General features: G+C 41.8%; 1 protein-coding gene across 4 annotated transcripts; it reads left to right on the top strand.

Moving 5' to 3' along the window:
• The first annotated feature begins 5,242 nt into the window (after positions 1-5,242).
• On the top strand, positions 5,243-13,687 carry ZNF501 (zinc finger protein 501). Of its 4 annotated transcripts, none has more exons than XM_009201006.3 (3): positions 5,243-5,793; positions 8,552-8,634; positions 11,242-13,687. In XM_009201006.3, the coding sequence occupies exon 3, from the start codon at positions 11,466-11,468 to the stop codon at positions 12,279-12,281; it is 816 nt and encodes a 271-aa protein (XP_009199270.1). In that variant the 5' UTR covers positions 5,243-5,793; positions 8,552-8,634; positions 11,242-11,465; the 3' UTR covers positions 12,282-13,687. The 4 variants fall into 4 exon arrangements, with proteins under 4 accessions (XP_009199270.1, XP_003894618.1, XP_021790188.1 ...); XM_003894569.4 differs by having other exon boundaries at positions 5,243-5,825; XM_021934496.2 differs by lacking the exon at positions 5,243-5,793 and adding an exon at positions 5,846-6,069.
• Positions 13,688-16,252: the final 2,565 nt, after the last annotated feature.

The raw sequence follows: 16,252 nt of genomic DNA, 5'->3' as shown, positions 1-16,252 counted from the left end.
ATATCAACCATTCCCCAACAGAACCTTTCTTGGAACTTCCTGATGAATATTTATAGCAATATTTGTACACTATCTTGAGAATTATGAGTGGAGACTAGAGAGAATAGGGAGAGTTTTCTTAACAAAGAAACAAGAAAACTTTAAAGATATCTTGGGAGGCTGAGGCACGGCGAATCACTTGAACCTGGGAGGTGGAGGCTGCAGTCAGCCGAGATTGTGCCTGTGTACTCCAGCCTGGGAGACAGTGAGACTTTTTCTCAAAAAAAAAAAAAAAAAAAAAGATATGTATAAGTTCTTGTGGGAAAAATTTTCTCAAATGGAACAGACTTGATCCTGGATTTTTAATTCTCAGGCTGAGAAAATCTGGCATGTTTTCACATTCTGGGGAAACAAAGGTAAATAACTAGTCTTTCCACTACCATGACCCCATATTCTCACACTTGCACTTATATGCTCTGATTTTCTCTCAGTTGCTGGCCTATGATGTGCCTAGTCACTCCAGTGTGGCCCCAAACCTAGGCATTGCCCTCACCCTCAATTTTCCCTCTCACTCTTCATATCCATATAATCACTATGTCCTGTTGAAATTATCTCCTATCTCTGGAAGCCATCTCCACTGCAATTGTAGTCCAGTCCCCTACTCCTTTAATTTTAATTCTTTCTCTTTTTTTGAGACAGGATCTCACTCTGTGGTCCAGGCTGGAATGCAATGGCATGGTCTCTGCTTACTGCATACCCTACCTCCCAGGCTCAAGCGGTCCTCCCATTTCAGCCTCCCAAGTAGCTGGGACTACAGGCATGTGCCACTATGCCTGGCTAATTTTTGTATTTTTTTTTTTTTTTTTGTAGAGATGGGTTTCACCATGTTGCCCAGGCTGGTCTCGGACTCCTGGGCTCAAGCAATGTGCCTGCCTCAGCCACCCGAAGTGCCGGGATTATAGGCATGAGCCACTGTGCCTGGGCTTCCTATTGTAAAATTTATCTTACAGTCTTCTGGTTTCTTGCCCCATTACGCCATTTTCACATTTCTTCTTGATCTTTGTAAGCATAACTGGCTACTTATTGTTTTCAGAATAAAGTACTAGTCCTTTAAAGAGGCATGTAAGGCCCCTCATCTGGCCCATGCCTGAATTGCCATCCCCAGCTGCCATTCCTTGCCTGGCATGTTCTATTCCATAGTTCAAATTCCTGTGATTCTGGAATATCACCTCTGGGACTCTACTTTGGCACTTTTGCACATACTATTCCTGTTGCCTCAATTCCCTTCCCTGCTTCTGCTTGCCTGCAAAACTCCCATTTTTCACTTAGGAATGTGCTCAGGCAATACCTCAAAGCTGTCTCTAACCTCGTGGATGTTTTATTCTGTCTTGTATTTTTCATCATTTTATTATGTTACATTATAATGGTTTGTTCACACATCTTTCCCTTTTTCAGCTTTGCTAGGGAAGGAACAATGTGAAATTTGTTTACCTTTGTATCAACAGTGCCTGGTACTTAGGAGGTGCTCAATAACTCTTTGTTGAACTCAGCTGAAGAGTCAGACATTTCTGTGTGCCAGTCTGCAGGTTGTGACTTAGGTCCCCAGTTGTCAGCAGGAAGGAGGCATGGTGAGTATGTGTATCCATGAAGTGTCTGCCAGGAGCAAGAATTCTGCAACTTTCCCTAAGATAAGGTATGTGGTTTTATTAAACAGAAGATCCCATAAAAAACAGTATTTTTCAATTAGAGATTTAAAAGTCCTATCACAATTTAACAAAATGCTTTCAATTATATTGATGTCAGGGTCAGCAGGAGGAGGAAAATGCATGCAACTGCAGAGACATACCTGTGTCAACTGAAATAGCTATGAAATAGTAAACAGGAGTGGAAGAGTAATGCTGGCCTAGCAGGAGGGCATTTGGAGCTTACAAATCCTAAAGTGTGCCAGGCATGGTGGCCCACACCTATAATCCCAACTACTCAGGGGTCTGAGGTGGGAGGATTGATTCAGGCCAGGTGTTCGAGAGCATCCTGTGGAACATAGCAAGACCTTGTCTCTAAAAAAAAAAAAAAAAAAGGCCAGGTGTGGTGGTGCATGCCTATAGTCCTAGCTATTCTGGATGCTGAGCCTGAGGTGGAAGGATTGCTTGAGCCCAGGTGTTTGGAGCTGCAGTGAGCTAGGATCACGCCACTGCACTCTAGCCTGTGTGTCAGAGTGAGACCCTCTCTCTTAAAAAAAAAAAAAAAAAAATTCCAAAGTGGAAGCACTTCCTGAGATTTTGGGCTCTGGGATGATAAAGAATTTGAGTGTCTTGCTTATTGTGCACTGAAATTTAATTCATGACTTCAGAAGGACACAGTGGGATGGAGCCACATCAGATCCTCAGAACAAAAGAGGAAAGATGTGATTGGGGTTGCTCAAGACTACACAACCAGTGTCAGATGAGGTTCAAACTGCAGTGTTGTTGCATTTCATTCACTTTCCCCTGTATTGGTTATACCTCTATTCCATATGCCTCTTTATCTTTTGTAGAACTGACCACTTTTTTTTTTTGTTTCTGAGATGGTTTCACTCTGTTGCCCAGGCTGGAGTGCAGTGGCATGATCCTAGCTCACTATAGCCTAGACCTCCCAGGCTCAAGCGATTCTCTCAACTCAGCCTCCCAAGTAGTTGGGACTACAGATGTGAGCTACCATGCCTGCCTAATTTTTAAAAAGTTTATTTTATGGCCGGGTGCGGTGGCTCACGCCTGTAATCACAGCACTTTGGGAGGCAAAGGCAGGCAGATCACGTGGTCAGGAGTTTGAGACCAGCCTGACCAACATGGTGAAACCCCGTCTCTACTAAAAATACAAAAATTAGCTAGGCATGGTGGCGCATGCCTGTAATCCCAGCTACTCAAGAGGCTGAGGCAGGAGAATCGCTTGAACCCGGGAGGCGGAGGTTGCAGTGAGCCAAGATCATGCCACTGCACTCCAGCCTGGGTGATAGAGCAAGAGCCTGTCTCAAAAAAAAGTTTATTTTATTTTATTTTTTGGTGCAGACAGGTTCTTGCTATGTTACCCAGGCTCATCTCAAACTCCTGCTCTCAGGTGATCCTCCTGCCTTGGACTCCCTTACAGGCCTGAGCCACTGCATCCAGCCTAGAATTGACCACTTAGTGCTCCAGTCTTTTCCTTATCCTGAGGATGTGAGGAGCTCACTTGTATAAGATTGAGAGGATTTTTGTTCTCAGAATCTCAGACTTTCCTGAGTGTGAGGGTGACAAGTAAGTTGATTATACCTTTTGGCCCCTACTTTTTCTACATAAGGCAGAAACCTAATCTTGACCGTATGTGGCATTAGTTTCATTTCTTTTATCCACTGGCCACATGAGGGCTAAGGTTATTTTAGTGTTATGGAATGTTTTTGGTGTGCATCCCTACCATCTATTTTACACCTCATTGTAAGAAGCTCAGCCCAAACTGCTATTAAACTCCAGATTACGGTTTCTAGTAACCTCCTCTACCTAGGGTACCTCACTCCAGACTTAATGTCCTCCACACACTAGAGCCTGCTGATTTGGAGATTCTTTGAAGCCTGATGTTTGGGGAATGAATAATTAGACCTAGGCTTTCTGGCCTGTGAGATGTTAGGGCTGGAGGGAAGAACTTGCTGATTCCAAAAAAGTGCTGAGAATGTGACACCTGGAAAGAGAAACTTAACATTATTGTTACATGGCATGTCAACTGACAATTTTACGAAGGGTCACTTTTTAGCCAAAGATAGTAATGGCCCCAGTCTGTGGCACCACCATTCCTGATTTGTGTTCAATAGGGACTCCATTTTGGGAAAACTGCCAATCTGAAGATTGGAATGGATAATTTTTTTTTTTTTTTTGAGACGGAGTCTCACTCTGTAGCCCAGGCTGGAGTGCAGTGGCACGATCTCGGCTCACTGCAAGCTCCCCCTCCTGAGTTGACACCATTCTCCTGCCTCAGCCTCCGGAGTTGCTGGGACTACAGGCGCCCACCACCACGTCCGGCAATTTTTTTTTTTTTTTGTATTTTTTTAGTAGAAATGGGGTTTCACCATGTTAGCCAGGATGGTCCTGATCTCCTGACCTCGTGATCCACCCGCCTCGGCCTCCCAAAGTGCTGGGATTACAGGCGTGAGCCACTGCACCCGGCCAATTTTTTTTTTTTTTAAGGTGGAGTCTGGCTCTGTCACCCAGGCTGGAGTGCAGTGGCATGATCTCAGCTCACTGCATCTCCACCTCCCAGGTTCAAGCGATTCTCCTACCTCACCCTCCTGAGTAGCTGGGATTACAGGGGCGCACCACCACACCTGGCTATTTTGTGTATTTTTAGTAGAGATGGGGTTTTGCCATGTTGGTCAGGCTGGTCTCAAAACTCCTGACCTCGTGATCCATCCTCCATGGCCTCCCAAAGTGCTGGGATTGCAGGCATGAGCCACCACCCCTGGCCTGGAATGGATAATTTCTCTGCTGCATCTCATTAATTTACTCAGCAAGTGTTCTTTACTATATGCTGCACACTAGGGATATGATAGTATGCACGCAGCCCCGTTGTCCTGAGCTTGCAGATCAATAGGAATGCTTGGAAGTGAATAAGGTACTCTCCACTCATACCTTTATCTCTAGACTTTACCTGTCAAGATGAGCCCATGTGTGCAAATATTTCCTGGTTAGGGCCAGCAAGATCTGAAGTTTTGTAGAAAGGGATGAGTGTGCTATCTTGAGGCCCTGAAAGGTCACTGAAGCCAAGGCAGAACAATAGCACTGGAGCTGGGATTTGAGAAGCAGATAATAGTTCTAACATTTACTGAAGATTTTAAAAATACTAGATGTTAGTAATTCACACGTATTAACCTCATTTAATCCTCACAACAACCCTATGGTACCATTATTATACCTGATAAGTAAGGAAGCAGGCACAGAGAGGTAAAATTGCAAAGTTCATACACTGAGAATCAGGGATTTGAGCCCAAAGCAGTGCTTTTTTTTTTTTTTTTTTTTTTCTGAGACAGTCTCACTCTGTCACCCAGGCTGGAGTGCAGTGGCTCGATCTCGGCTCACTGCAACCTCTCGCTCCCAGGTTCAAGTGATTCTTGCGCCTCAGCCTCCAGAGTGGCTGGGATTACAGGCGCCCACCATCACACCTGGCTGATTTTTGTATTTTTAGTAGAGACGGGGTTTCTCCATGTTGGGCACGCTGGTCTCGAACTCCTGACTTCAGGTGATCCGCCCGCCTCGGCCTCCCAAAGTGCTGGGATTACAAGCGTGAGCCACCGCGCCTAGCCTGTACAGCTTTTTTTTTTTTTTTTTTTTTGGCCACCTGAACAAAGATCCTGGGTCAGCAAGGTGTCAGGGGTTTCTGTGAGGAGGTCAATTTTCTTCCAGGTGAGGATGTGTGTGAAGAAGGTGGAAGCCAGTTTTGTGAAAAGCCTTGATAATCCCCAAAGGACAGTAACATAGGAAGTTAAATGTGGCGGACTTGCAGGATGAAGTGATGCACAGTAAGAGCTCCTTGTGGTCGACCCTTCTGACTTCCATTCCGTTTCCCTGTACTGGAAGACGCACGTCAGGTGGGCTCGCAGGTTGTTTCTGCAGGCTGCTTATCCCGCACAGCACCGAAACCCGAAACCCGTAGCTGAGTCGGGGGGAGGAACCACAGAGAGGAAGCCGCTCCCGCCTTCCTAGAGAGGAGACGGCCGTGGTTATTGGCCGAGGCGCGGACTGCTGACGTCACGCCGGCGGGGCGCGTCCGGGAATTACTCCTTTCCACAGAGCAGACCCAGGCACCTGTCGCAAGGTTCGTGAGGGGAGCGCCGCGGGAAGTGCATGGTGAGCAGTTTCCGCTGTGCCGGGCTGCTGCGGGTCGATTCCAGCGTCTCCCTCGGGAGGCAGGGCGTCTTCCTTCCTGGAGGGCCTTTGGAGCGGAGGCCCGAGGCCTAGCGCAAACTTGCCATGAAGGGAGGAGAGGCTGTTCGAGAGCCCTAGGCTGGGAGTCGGGGGACATGCGTTCGATTTGTACATACTTGAGCAAGTTAGTGAACTTCTGGACACTTCAGTTTTCTGATTTCCAGAAGTAAATACTGTTTCTTGCCTTGCCGATTTCCAAAGTTGTGCGGGTTGAAATAAGTATATGCAATAATTATCCACTTCCCTTCATTATTTATTCTTCTCTAATAGCAACAAAATAGGTGCTGTATGAAGACATACAGACTCAATATTTTAACAGCAGGCACTATTTATTGAATGCTTACCAGCTGGCATTCTTCTAGGTAGTTGCCATGTGGTAACCCACTTATTCATGACCACAACCCTATAGAGTGGTTATTGTTATCGTCTCCATTTAACAATTGAAAAAACTGGAGCAAAGAAAGGTTAAGTAACTTGTTCAAAAGTCCTAGCCCCAAAGCCCATGCCATACTTGTAAGTTTGGTGGAGGAAGACAGAGTGTAATCAGACTAGAAAGCCCTGCAGTGGAAACTTGTAAAATTCTTTGAGAATGTAGACGAAGAAGTGCCTTGGAAAAGTCAAGAAAAATTTCCCACATGGAAGAGGTGTGGAGGTTCACATTTGAGCTAAATGTTAAAGGTTGACTGCAAGCTTGAAAATAATTGCTGGCTTATTTGACCAAATGGGGGAAAAGAGAAGTTTGAAAATAATTAAACGGTTTGTTCAGTGTCAGTTAAGAGATGCTAGTAGATTGGCATGTATTAGACAGGAAACCAGGTTCCTGCCTTTGAATACAGTGTTCTTTACATTAGGAGGGGTTCTTGAAACCTTTCCCTTATGAAGGGTCCTTGACATCTTACAGCAGATACTCCTCACAAAAAGGCAGTCCAAAAGGCAGTCCTCTTGTTATTTTCGAGAAATCCCCCCAATTCTAATTGGAGGATAACTGACAGGAAGTTTCCCTGCTGTTGATTCAGTGTGGGGAAAAGAAAGATCAGACTGTTACTGTGTCTATATAGAAAGAAGTAGACATAAGAGACTCCATTTTGTTCTGTATTTGAGATGCTGTTAATCTGTGACCCTACCCCCAACCTTGTCCTTGCCAGAGACATGTGCTATGGCAACTCAAGGTTTAAATTTTGGGTTGTGCAGGGTGTGCTTTGTTAAACAAGTGAATGCAGCTTGCTGGTTGAAAGTCATCACCATTCTCTTAATCTCAAGTACCCAGGGACACGCACACTGCCAAAGGTCGCAGGGACCTCTGTCTAGGAAAGCTAGGTATTGTCCAACGTGTCTCCCCGTGTGATAGTCTGAAATATGGCCTTGTGGGAAGGGAAAGACCTGATCGTCCCCAGCCTGACACCCGTGAAGGGTCTGTGCTGAGGAGGACTAGTACAAGAGGAAAGAAGGCCTTTTGGCGGTTGTTGGCAGTTGAGATAGAGAAAAGCATCTGTCTCCTGCCTGTCTCTGGGCAATGGAACATCTTGGTATAAAACCCAATTGTATGTTCAGTTTACTGAGAGAGGAGAAAACCGCCTTAGGGCAAAAGGCGGGACTTGCTAGCGCAATGCTGCTCTTTATGCAGTAAAAAGGTTTATGGACATGTTTGCATATGCATATCAAGGCACAGCACTTTTCCTTAAACTTATTCATGTCACAGAGATCTTTATTCATATGTCTTACTGCTGACTTTCTCCCTGCAATGATCCTATTATCCTGCCACTTCCTTTTCTTTAAGATGGTAAAGATTAATTATCAATAAATACTAAGGGAACTCAGAGACCGGTGCCAGCGTGGGTCCTCTGTATGCTGAGCGCCGGTCCCCTGGGCCCACTTTTTCTTTCTCTATACTTTGTCTCTGTGTCTCATTTCTTTTCTCAAGTCTCGTTCCACCTAACGAGAAACACCCACAGTTGTGGAAGGGTAGGCCACCCCTTCATTCAACCTGTTCTTAACAAGACCCACTCACCTCACTGCTAGCTCCTTTAGTACTTTTCAAATAAATGAATAAACAGACTCAATCAAAGATGGACTGGAAGGGCTTGATTTTAGGTTTTTGCTCTTTTCCCATCTATATAGAATCAAAGCATCATAGAATGTTGATATTAGAAGAAGCTTTAAATATTATCTAGCTTTTCACTTTCATTTAACAAATAAGAAATGGATGAGACTGAGTGACCTGCGTTAGGTCACTGAACAAATTTGTGGCAGAACTGAGACTAGAATCCACACCTCTTGACTGAATCTGTTACTGGTCCTGCCCTCTATTGTAGCCCTGCAGCCTTTGACTTTTGGAATAAATGGCTTTTCCAGTAGGCTTAGGGGAGCCATTGGGCTCCAACCTGATCTCCTATAAAGAAATTTTTACCCCCAGATGTTTAGTCCTTAGAACAACCTGCCCTCTTTGTGCGTTGCCACATCGCTCTGAAGTGTACCCACTCACTAATTTTTGTCATTGGAGATACTCCTCTAGGATAATAACGATATTCTTTCATTTAAACTTAAAATGGTCGTTTGGTTAGAGATGGGATGTTCTTGAGTTACCCCGAATCCAGAATATGTAGAAAAGTCGGCTGGCAATTTATGGGTGGCTCTTTTTCCTCCCTCAGTGCCTCAAATTCCTGCCTTTCCTCAAGAAGAGTCCCCAGGAGAAAAGCCAGTATTGCTTGTGTGCCTAACAACCTGTCTCTTGGTAAGTTAATTCTAACTAGATGGTGGTGGTTGTGAGACTGCCATCAGAAGTGATGGGACCCACCAACGTCCACTATATGTGGACCCAGGAGACTGAAAATGCAGAACCACGCAGAAATGGGTACCATATTACTCAAATCAGTGAGAGTGGCCCACTGTGAAAAAGGCTATGGAATAATTGGTTAGAGTGCACTAAGTTCTTATCAGAGTACCTGAACTGAAGACTCTACAGTCATCTGGTAGCACATCTTTAAACTACTTACTGAACTGCTAAGTATGATGCCTTAATGATGTAGTGGTTGGATCTAGGAATATGGGTAGTAAATTATTGGAAGACCCATTGCAAATGTGATTAGGTGTTTCCTCAGAGAATATGGAATGGGTTTCTGGCCGTGTTTAGAACAAGTGCTTAAGTTACTGCAACTGATACTGTCACTGGCTATCAAAAGGCAACTTGGAGCCTGGGTGTCTGTCAAACTCAGTAAAATAATTCTGGGTAAATTGTATTCTTAGGTTATGGGAACTCTGTGAAGAGAATATGACTGTGTCCTGAAGAATTTGGCCTAGTTTAATATGTATGCATAATACATGAACACTTATGTATGTATCTGTGTTTATATGCATCAAGAGATACCTAGAGGAAAGTCCATCAACATACTAACTCTATTTTCTGTGGTTGAGTTTCAAGTGATTTCCTCTTTGGAGTAGCTGACCATTTAATAGAATGAGCATGCATTCTTTGTATGATAAGATAAAAACCTTTTTATTTTAGAAAAATATGCGTAAAGGAATTAAAAATGTGCTTAGAGTTTTGGTTTTACATCTAGTTGCTTAAACCAACTGGAGTTTGTTTTTGTATATAGCATATCCATGCTGTAAGTTAATACATCAGATAAAGTAGGTTTAGGTAAGGTAGTCGACATATTTAACAAACTGGTACAGGCATTGCCCAAGCAGGTAGTCGTGAACAATTTGTACAGATATACCAGTATGTATCAGTTGACTCTTAGCCCCAGTAGATCCATATGTACCAACATGAAGAGATCTCTAAGACACATTTTTTAGTGGGAAATAAAAGCAAATTACGGAGCAGAACCTGTAGAACTGTTTCATTTATGTAAAGAGAATTAAGTGCTATGTGTGTGTAGAAAAATATGAAGAAAAAAGGAATGAAAGAAGATACTCCAAACTTGATAATCAAGGAATAGGTTTATTTTGCTAACAAAAATTTTTTTAGGGACGGGGTCTTGCTCTGTGTCCTAGGCTGGAGTGCAGTGGCGTGATCATGGCATACTCCAGCCTCAACATCCTGGGCTCAAGTAATTTTCCCACCTCAGCCTACTGAGTAGCTGGGACTACAGGTGCACATGACCACACTCAGCTAATTGTTTATTTTTTGTAGAGACAGTATCTCACTATGTTGCCCAGGCTGCTTTTAAACTCCTGGCCTCAAGTGATCCTCCTGCCTCAGCCTCTCAAAGTGTTGAGATGATAGGTGTGAGCCACCATGCCTGGCCTATCTTATATACTTCTATGTTATCTAAATATTTTAAAGTGAGGATATATAGTTGTGTAATTTACATGATTAGAAAACTAAGACAAAAATGGGCCTCAGAGAAAAAGAATGTGTGTCTCCAGCACCTACTAGAGAAGAGGTTGCTCTGATGTGCAGCACCTGAATATTCATTCTTTAATTCCGTGTAGCTTATTTAGGGCACCAGGGTTTCAAAATTTGATGATCATTTAGTTATGATCAATTAAATATTTTGTTCTTTCTCCAGTTCTTTGTTTCCCAAAGAGTGCTCTAATGACAATGATTTGGTTCACATACTGTTTTTCTAAAGTCCAGAGAATGTGTTAACCAGCTCTATATTGAGCACAAAAGTTTTATTTATTTTTATTGTAAATAAATAAAGTGACTTTATTTTCTCTCTCATCCCCCTTATAAATCTGATTAGTATACTTCAGATTCTGAAGTATTTCTTTGGCTACAAAGGTGAGGGCCAGCACCTGGACCAAGATGTTGTAGTCAAGTTACTGTCCAATTAAACCTTCTTCTTTAAGGACCACTTCTCTAATTTTCCTGAAACAAAAGAGCAACATCTTACTTTCTTCCAGTAAGCAGGACTCTAGTTTTCAAACCTGTAGGTTTCCAGTTAGACTTAAGGAGAGAACTATAGATGGTGAATGTTGTGGAGAGAAAGAGATCCAGTGAGACACCTGTAAACGTGACTGAATAAGGAAGGACTGGTGAGATAGGCCTAGTGAAAGTTACAGCCTGAATCACATTTGAAGTTTTAGAAGGGCAACTCTTTGAGTATCACTAGTCTGCCATGATTATAGGCAACCTAAGAAAATAGAATTATTATTCCTCTGTTTTTTGAGGAGTAGAGACTAAGTGGACAGTAAGTTTCCCTAACACTTATATGTCCAAGTCTAGTATACTTATTCCTTTCATATTTTCCAGTTATTTATCACTGTGGATGCAAATCTGAATGACCCCAAATTACCTGGGTTAGTTTTTAGTATTTGATTGTTTGAGAATCAATCGTGATACGGAATTTTATAGAATTTCTAATACCTGTCACAACTTAATCTCTCTCTTCAGAGAGGCTGATCATCAGGGGTTCACTTTTGGAGAAGTTGAGAATGCAGGCTGAACAAGGAAGAGGAAGGGGAATCCTGCAGGGATGAATGAGAGGACAGCAATGCATGTGTGATGTGTGTGAGCACACACACACAGTGACCTTTCCTAGAACAGTATTACTCTAATGATAATCATCTGTGACGAAAAAAAAATTTTGTAAGTATGAATTTGGTGTTACAAGCAGCATGAACTCCAGCCAAATATCACTCACAATGAAACATCGGAGAGTTAACATGCAGAAGAAACCTTCAAAGTGTAGTGAATGTGGAAAGTTCTTTACTCAGAGATCATCTCTTACCCAGCACCAGAGGATTCACAGAGGAGAGAAGCCCTATGTGTGCACTGAATGTGGAAGTTGTTTCCGTAAACAGTCAAATCTTACTCAACATCTGAGAATCCATACGGGAGAGAAACCTTTTAAATGTAATGAATGTGAGAAAGCCTTTCAAACAAAAGCAATTCTTGTTCAGCATCTGAGAATTCATACTGGAGAGAAACCCTATAAATGCAATGAATGTGGAAAAGCCTTTTGTCAGAGCCCATCCCTTATTAAACACCAGCGAATTCATACTGGAGAGAAACCGTATAAATGCACAGAATGTGGCAAAGCCTTCAGTCAGAGCGTATGCCTTACTCGTCATCAGAGAAGTCATTCTGGAGATAAACCTTTTAAGTGTAATAAATGTGGGAAAGCCTTTAATCAGAGTGCATGTCTCATGCAGCATCAGAGAATTCATTCAGGAGAGAAACCCTACACATGCATTGAATGTGGTAAAGCCTTCACTCAGAACTCTTCCCTTGTTGAACATGAAAGGACTCACACCGGAGAGAAACTTTATAAATGTAGTGAGTGTGAAAAAACTTTCCGCAAACAAGCACACCTTAGTGAGCACTACAGAATTCATACTGGAGAAAAACCTTATGAGTGTGTTGGATGTGGGAAATCCTTTAGGCACAGTTCAGCACTTCTTCGACATCAGAGGCTTCATGCTGGAGAGTAAAATTTGGAATGTAATGACTATGGAAAGATTTGTATGAAAGCACCTTTTTTTCTCCTAGATTCCTAGGAATGTAAGACTCAATCTGTAGCTAGTATGAATATTTTGTGTTTTGAACAAAAAATGTGTCCTAATGTGTCCTAGTCTGGAGTCTGCTGCCTTATCTGCTGCTCAGTGGGTGTAACCTTATCCCTTCTGAGCCTCAGTTTACCCATCCCCCCAATAGAAAAGTGGGGATATTTCCTAGGGTTGTCCTGAGAATAAAATGGGTTCTGCATGACAGTTAACTGCCATTAATTAGCCATTCTAAAAGTTTATTTACAATATCAAAATCTGACAAGTAAATCAGCATTGTTTGGTTCTCAATGTATTATTTCTTAAGAACATTTTGTAATTGGGCTTTGATTTTGTGATTAATCTACAGATGTCTATTTAAACTCTAATGTCTAGGTTTAAATAGGATAATACAATCTAAGACTGGTTTGTCTTTGAGAAATTTCAGATTTAATCAGAGAAAAATGTACTGATTGGGATTTGAGTGGACGTGAGGTATATTTCTGGATACCCTCAAGATCTTCATTTACATTTTGATACTTTCTATTACTAGGTCTAATTTGACTTTAAGCTCTACGTTTCACTTTTCCATTAAACAGAAAGCCTCCCTAACATTAGAATAAAGCCTCATGTTGTGGGACTTCTGTGTGTGTTTAGGGTTGGCAGCAGATGATTAGGAGAAGGCATATGACAGTAGAGAGTACTGGAATATAGAGGAGAATATAAGCATGTAGATGAGGATGTGACTATATTTGTTTCCAGTTCTAGGAGCACAGCACCAAATGTGGTCTCTTAAGGGAAGATGAGGGTAGAAGATGTTAAGATCTCAAGTTCCAGCAGGCAGTGCCACTAACAATTAGCCACTTGCCAAAGGAAGAAGAGAACAGTGTCATGGGGATGCTGATGGGATGGAGTGCTTAATGGCTGTTAAAAGCCATAAAAAAGCAAAGAAATCAAAAGATACTTTTGGTGGAGCTTTAGGCTGTGCTAAGCTCTTTAAACAAGCACCTCCAATATTAAAAGCACCCTTGCAAGGAAGATAGGAGTTACTATTCACATCCTAGAATCAAGGAAAAAGAGAAGATGTTTGATTTGCTTAAAGTCAAACAGGTAATGTCAGAATTGAATCTCAAATCTATATCTTACCAAAAATGTAGTTCTGGTTTATACAATACCAAAGTCACATACAGGTAATTTCCCACCATTGAACCTTCCTGTTAGTGTGAGATGCCAAATCTGTGAAAACCATTTTTAAAAAGTAAAGACTTATTTTTTTCAGCTTAATGTGTGCTTATTTAAATACATTGATAAAATTAGAAAAACGAAAAAAATTAAAATTGCATGTTTTCAGCAAATAGTCACCTTAGTGTATTTATTTTAGCCTTTCTTTTCTGCATAGCTTTTTTTTCTTCCCTTTTAACAATAATTAGACTTGTACTATATTAGAGTACTATATAGAGTACTATAGCCTGCTTTTTTATTTTTTTATTTTTTTTATTTTTTTTGAGACGAAGCCTTGCTCTTGCCCAAGCTAGAGTACAATGGCACAATCTCGGCGCACTGAAAGCTCCGCCTCCCAGGTTCACGCCATTTTCCGGCCTCAGCCTCCTGAGTAGCTGGGACTACAGGCGCGCGCCACCATGCCCAACTAATTTTTTGTATTTTTAGTAGAGACGGGGTTTCACCATGTTAGCCGGGATGGTCTCGATCTCCTGACCCTGAGATCCACCTGCCTCTGCCTCCCAAAGTGCTGGGATTACAGGCGTGAACCACTGCGCCCGGCCGCCTGCTTTTTAACATAACAATTTAGCAATATGTTACAGACTTTCTATAAACTTTATTTTAATGGTTGCCAAACATTTCATTGGTCTGTTCATAATTTTTTGACCTGTTCCCTGTCTGTGTGATATTTGTATTAATATATTTTTCTTATAAATCAGAGAATCTAACGGTGCCTGTCACGGTATGAGCTCCTGTTAGTAATATTAATTTGGCAGTGAAATATCTTTGTATATAACGTTTTTACCATCTTAAAATTATTTTCTGAGGATTTTCAGAGGGTATAATTTTATTTTTAAAATTTAATTCATCTTTTTGACTTGATAATATAAGCTTATGGCTTAAAATTCTAAAAATATAAAAGGTTGAACAGTGAAAAGTCTTCCACCCAGCTACCCGCTTGTCCCCTCATTCTATCCTAGACAACCAATATTACCCATTTTTTGTTTTTCTTACAAAGATATGAATAAGCAAACATCTTTCTCTCTGTTAAAGACTATTTTCTAGGGCAGTTTTGAATTTACAGTGAAATTGAGTAGAAAGTTCCCATATATGCCCTGCCCCAAGACATGCAAAGCCTGCCTATCCTCCACCAGAGTGGTACAACCTACTTTGACACATCATTATCACCCAAAGTCATAGTTTACATTAGGGTGCACTCTTGGTTTTGTATATTCTATGGATTTTGACAAATGTATAATGATATGCATCCATCATTATAGTTTCATAAGGAGTTTCACTTCTCTAAAAATTCTGTGTTCTTCCTATTCATCCCTCCCCCCATGGTAACCCTTGGCAACCACTGATTCTTTTTTTTTTTTGAGAGGGAGTCTTGCTGTGTCACCCAGGCAGAAGTACAGTGGCACGATTTTGGCTTACTGCAACCTCCGTCTCCCAGGTTCAAGTGATTCTCCTGCCTCAGCCTCCCGAGTAGCTGGGACTACAGGCGCATGCCACTACAACCAGCTACTTTTTTGTGTTTTTAGTAGAGATGGGGTTTCACCATGTTAGCCAGGATGGTCTCAATCTCTTGACCTCGTAATCCACCCACCTTGGCCTCCCAAACCACTGATCTTTTTAACTGTCTCCATACTTTTGCCTTTTCTGGAATGTCATATAGTTGCAACCATTCAGTATGTAGTCTTTTCAAGTTGGCTTTTTTCACTTAGTAGTATGCATTTAAGTTTCTCCCATGTCTTTTCATGGCTGGTCAGCTCATTTCTTTTTAGTGCTGAATAATATTCCATTTTATGGATGTGCTATATTTACCCATTCATCGACTGAAGAACATCTTGGTTGCTTCCATGCTTTGTCATTTATGAATAAAGCTGCTGTAAATATTTGCTTGAAGTTTGTGTGTGGACATGTGTTTTCAGCTCATTTTAGTAAATTACTAAGGAGTGAAATTGCTGGATTGTATGGTAAGAGTATGTTTAGCTTTTTAAGAAACTGCCAAAATATCTGCAAAGTGACTGTACCATTTTACATTCCCATCAGTGATGAAGTAGAGTTCCTGTTGCTCCACATCCTTGCCAGCGTTTTGTGGTATTAGTGTTTTGGATTTTAACTTTTTTTTTTTTTTTTTTTTTTTGAGACTGAGTCTTGTTCTGTTGCCCAGGCTGGAGTGTGGTGGCACGATCTCGGCTCATTGCAGTCTCCACCTCCCAGGTTGTGATTCTCGTGCCTCAGCCTCCCAAGTAGCCAGGATTACAGGCACCCGCCACCATACCCAGCTAATTTTTGTGTTTTTTGTAGAGGCGGGGTTTCACCATGTTGGCCAGGCTGGTGTCAAACTCCTGAACGCAAGTGATCTACCTGCCTCAGCCTCCCAAAGTGCTGGGATTACAGGTGTGAGCCACCACACCTGGTCGGATTTTAACTATTCTAATAGGTATGTAGTGGTAATCATTGTTTTAATCTGCAGTTCACCAATAATATATGATTTTAGCATCTTTTCATGTGTTTGCCACCTGTATAGCTTTGGTGAGGTATCTGTTAGAGGTTTTGCCCATTTTTAATTGGATTGCTCATTTTCTTATTGGTGAATTTTAAGTGTTCCTTGTATGTTTTGTATAGCAGACCTTTATCAGATAGGTCTTTTGCAAATATTTTCCTCCCAGTCTGTGGCTTATTTTCTCAAT

Source organism: Papio anubis, chromosome 2 (assembly GCF_008728515.1).
Source record: "Papio anubis isolate 15944 chromosome 2, Panubis1.0, whole genome shotgun sequence".
Lineage (NCBI taxonomy): Eukaryota > Metazoa > Chordata > Mammalia > Primates > Cercopithecidae > Papio > Papio anubis.
This window is presented reverse-complemented; position numbering and strand designations above follow the sequence as displayed.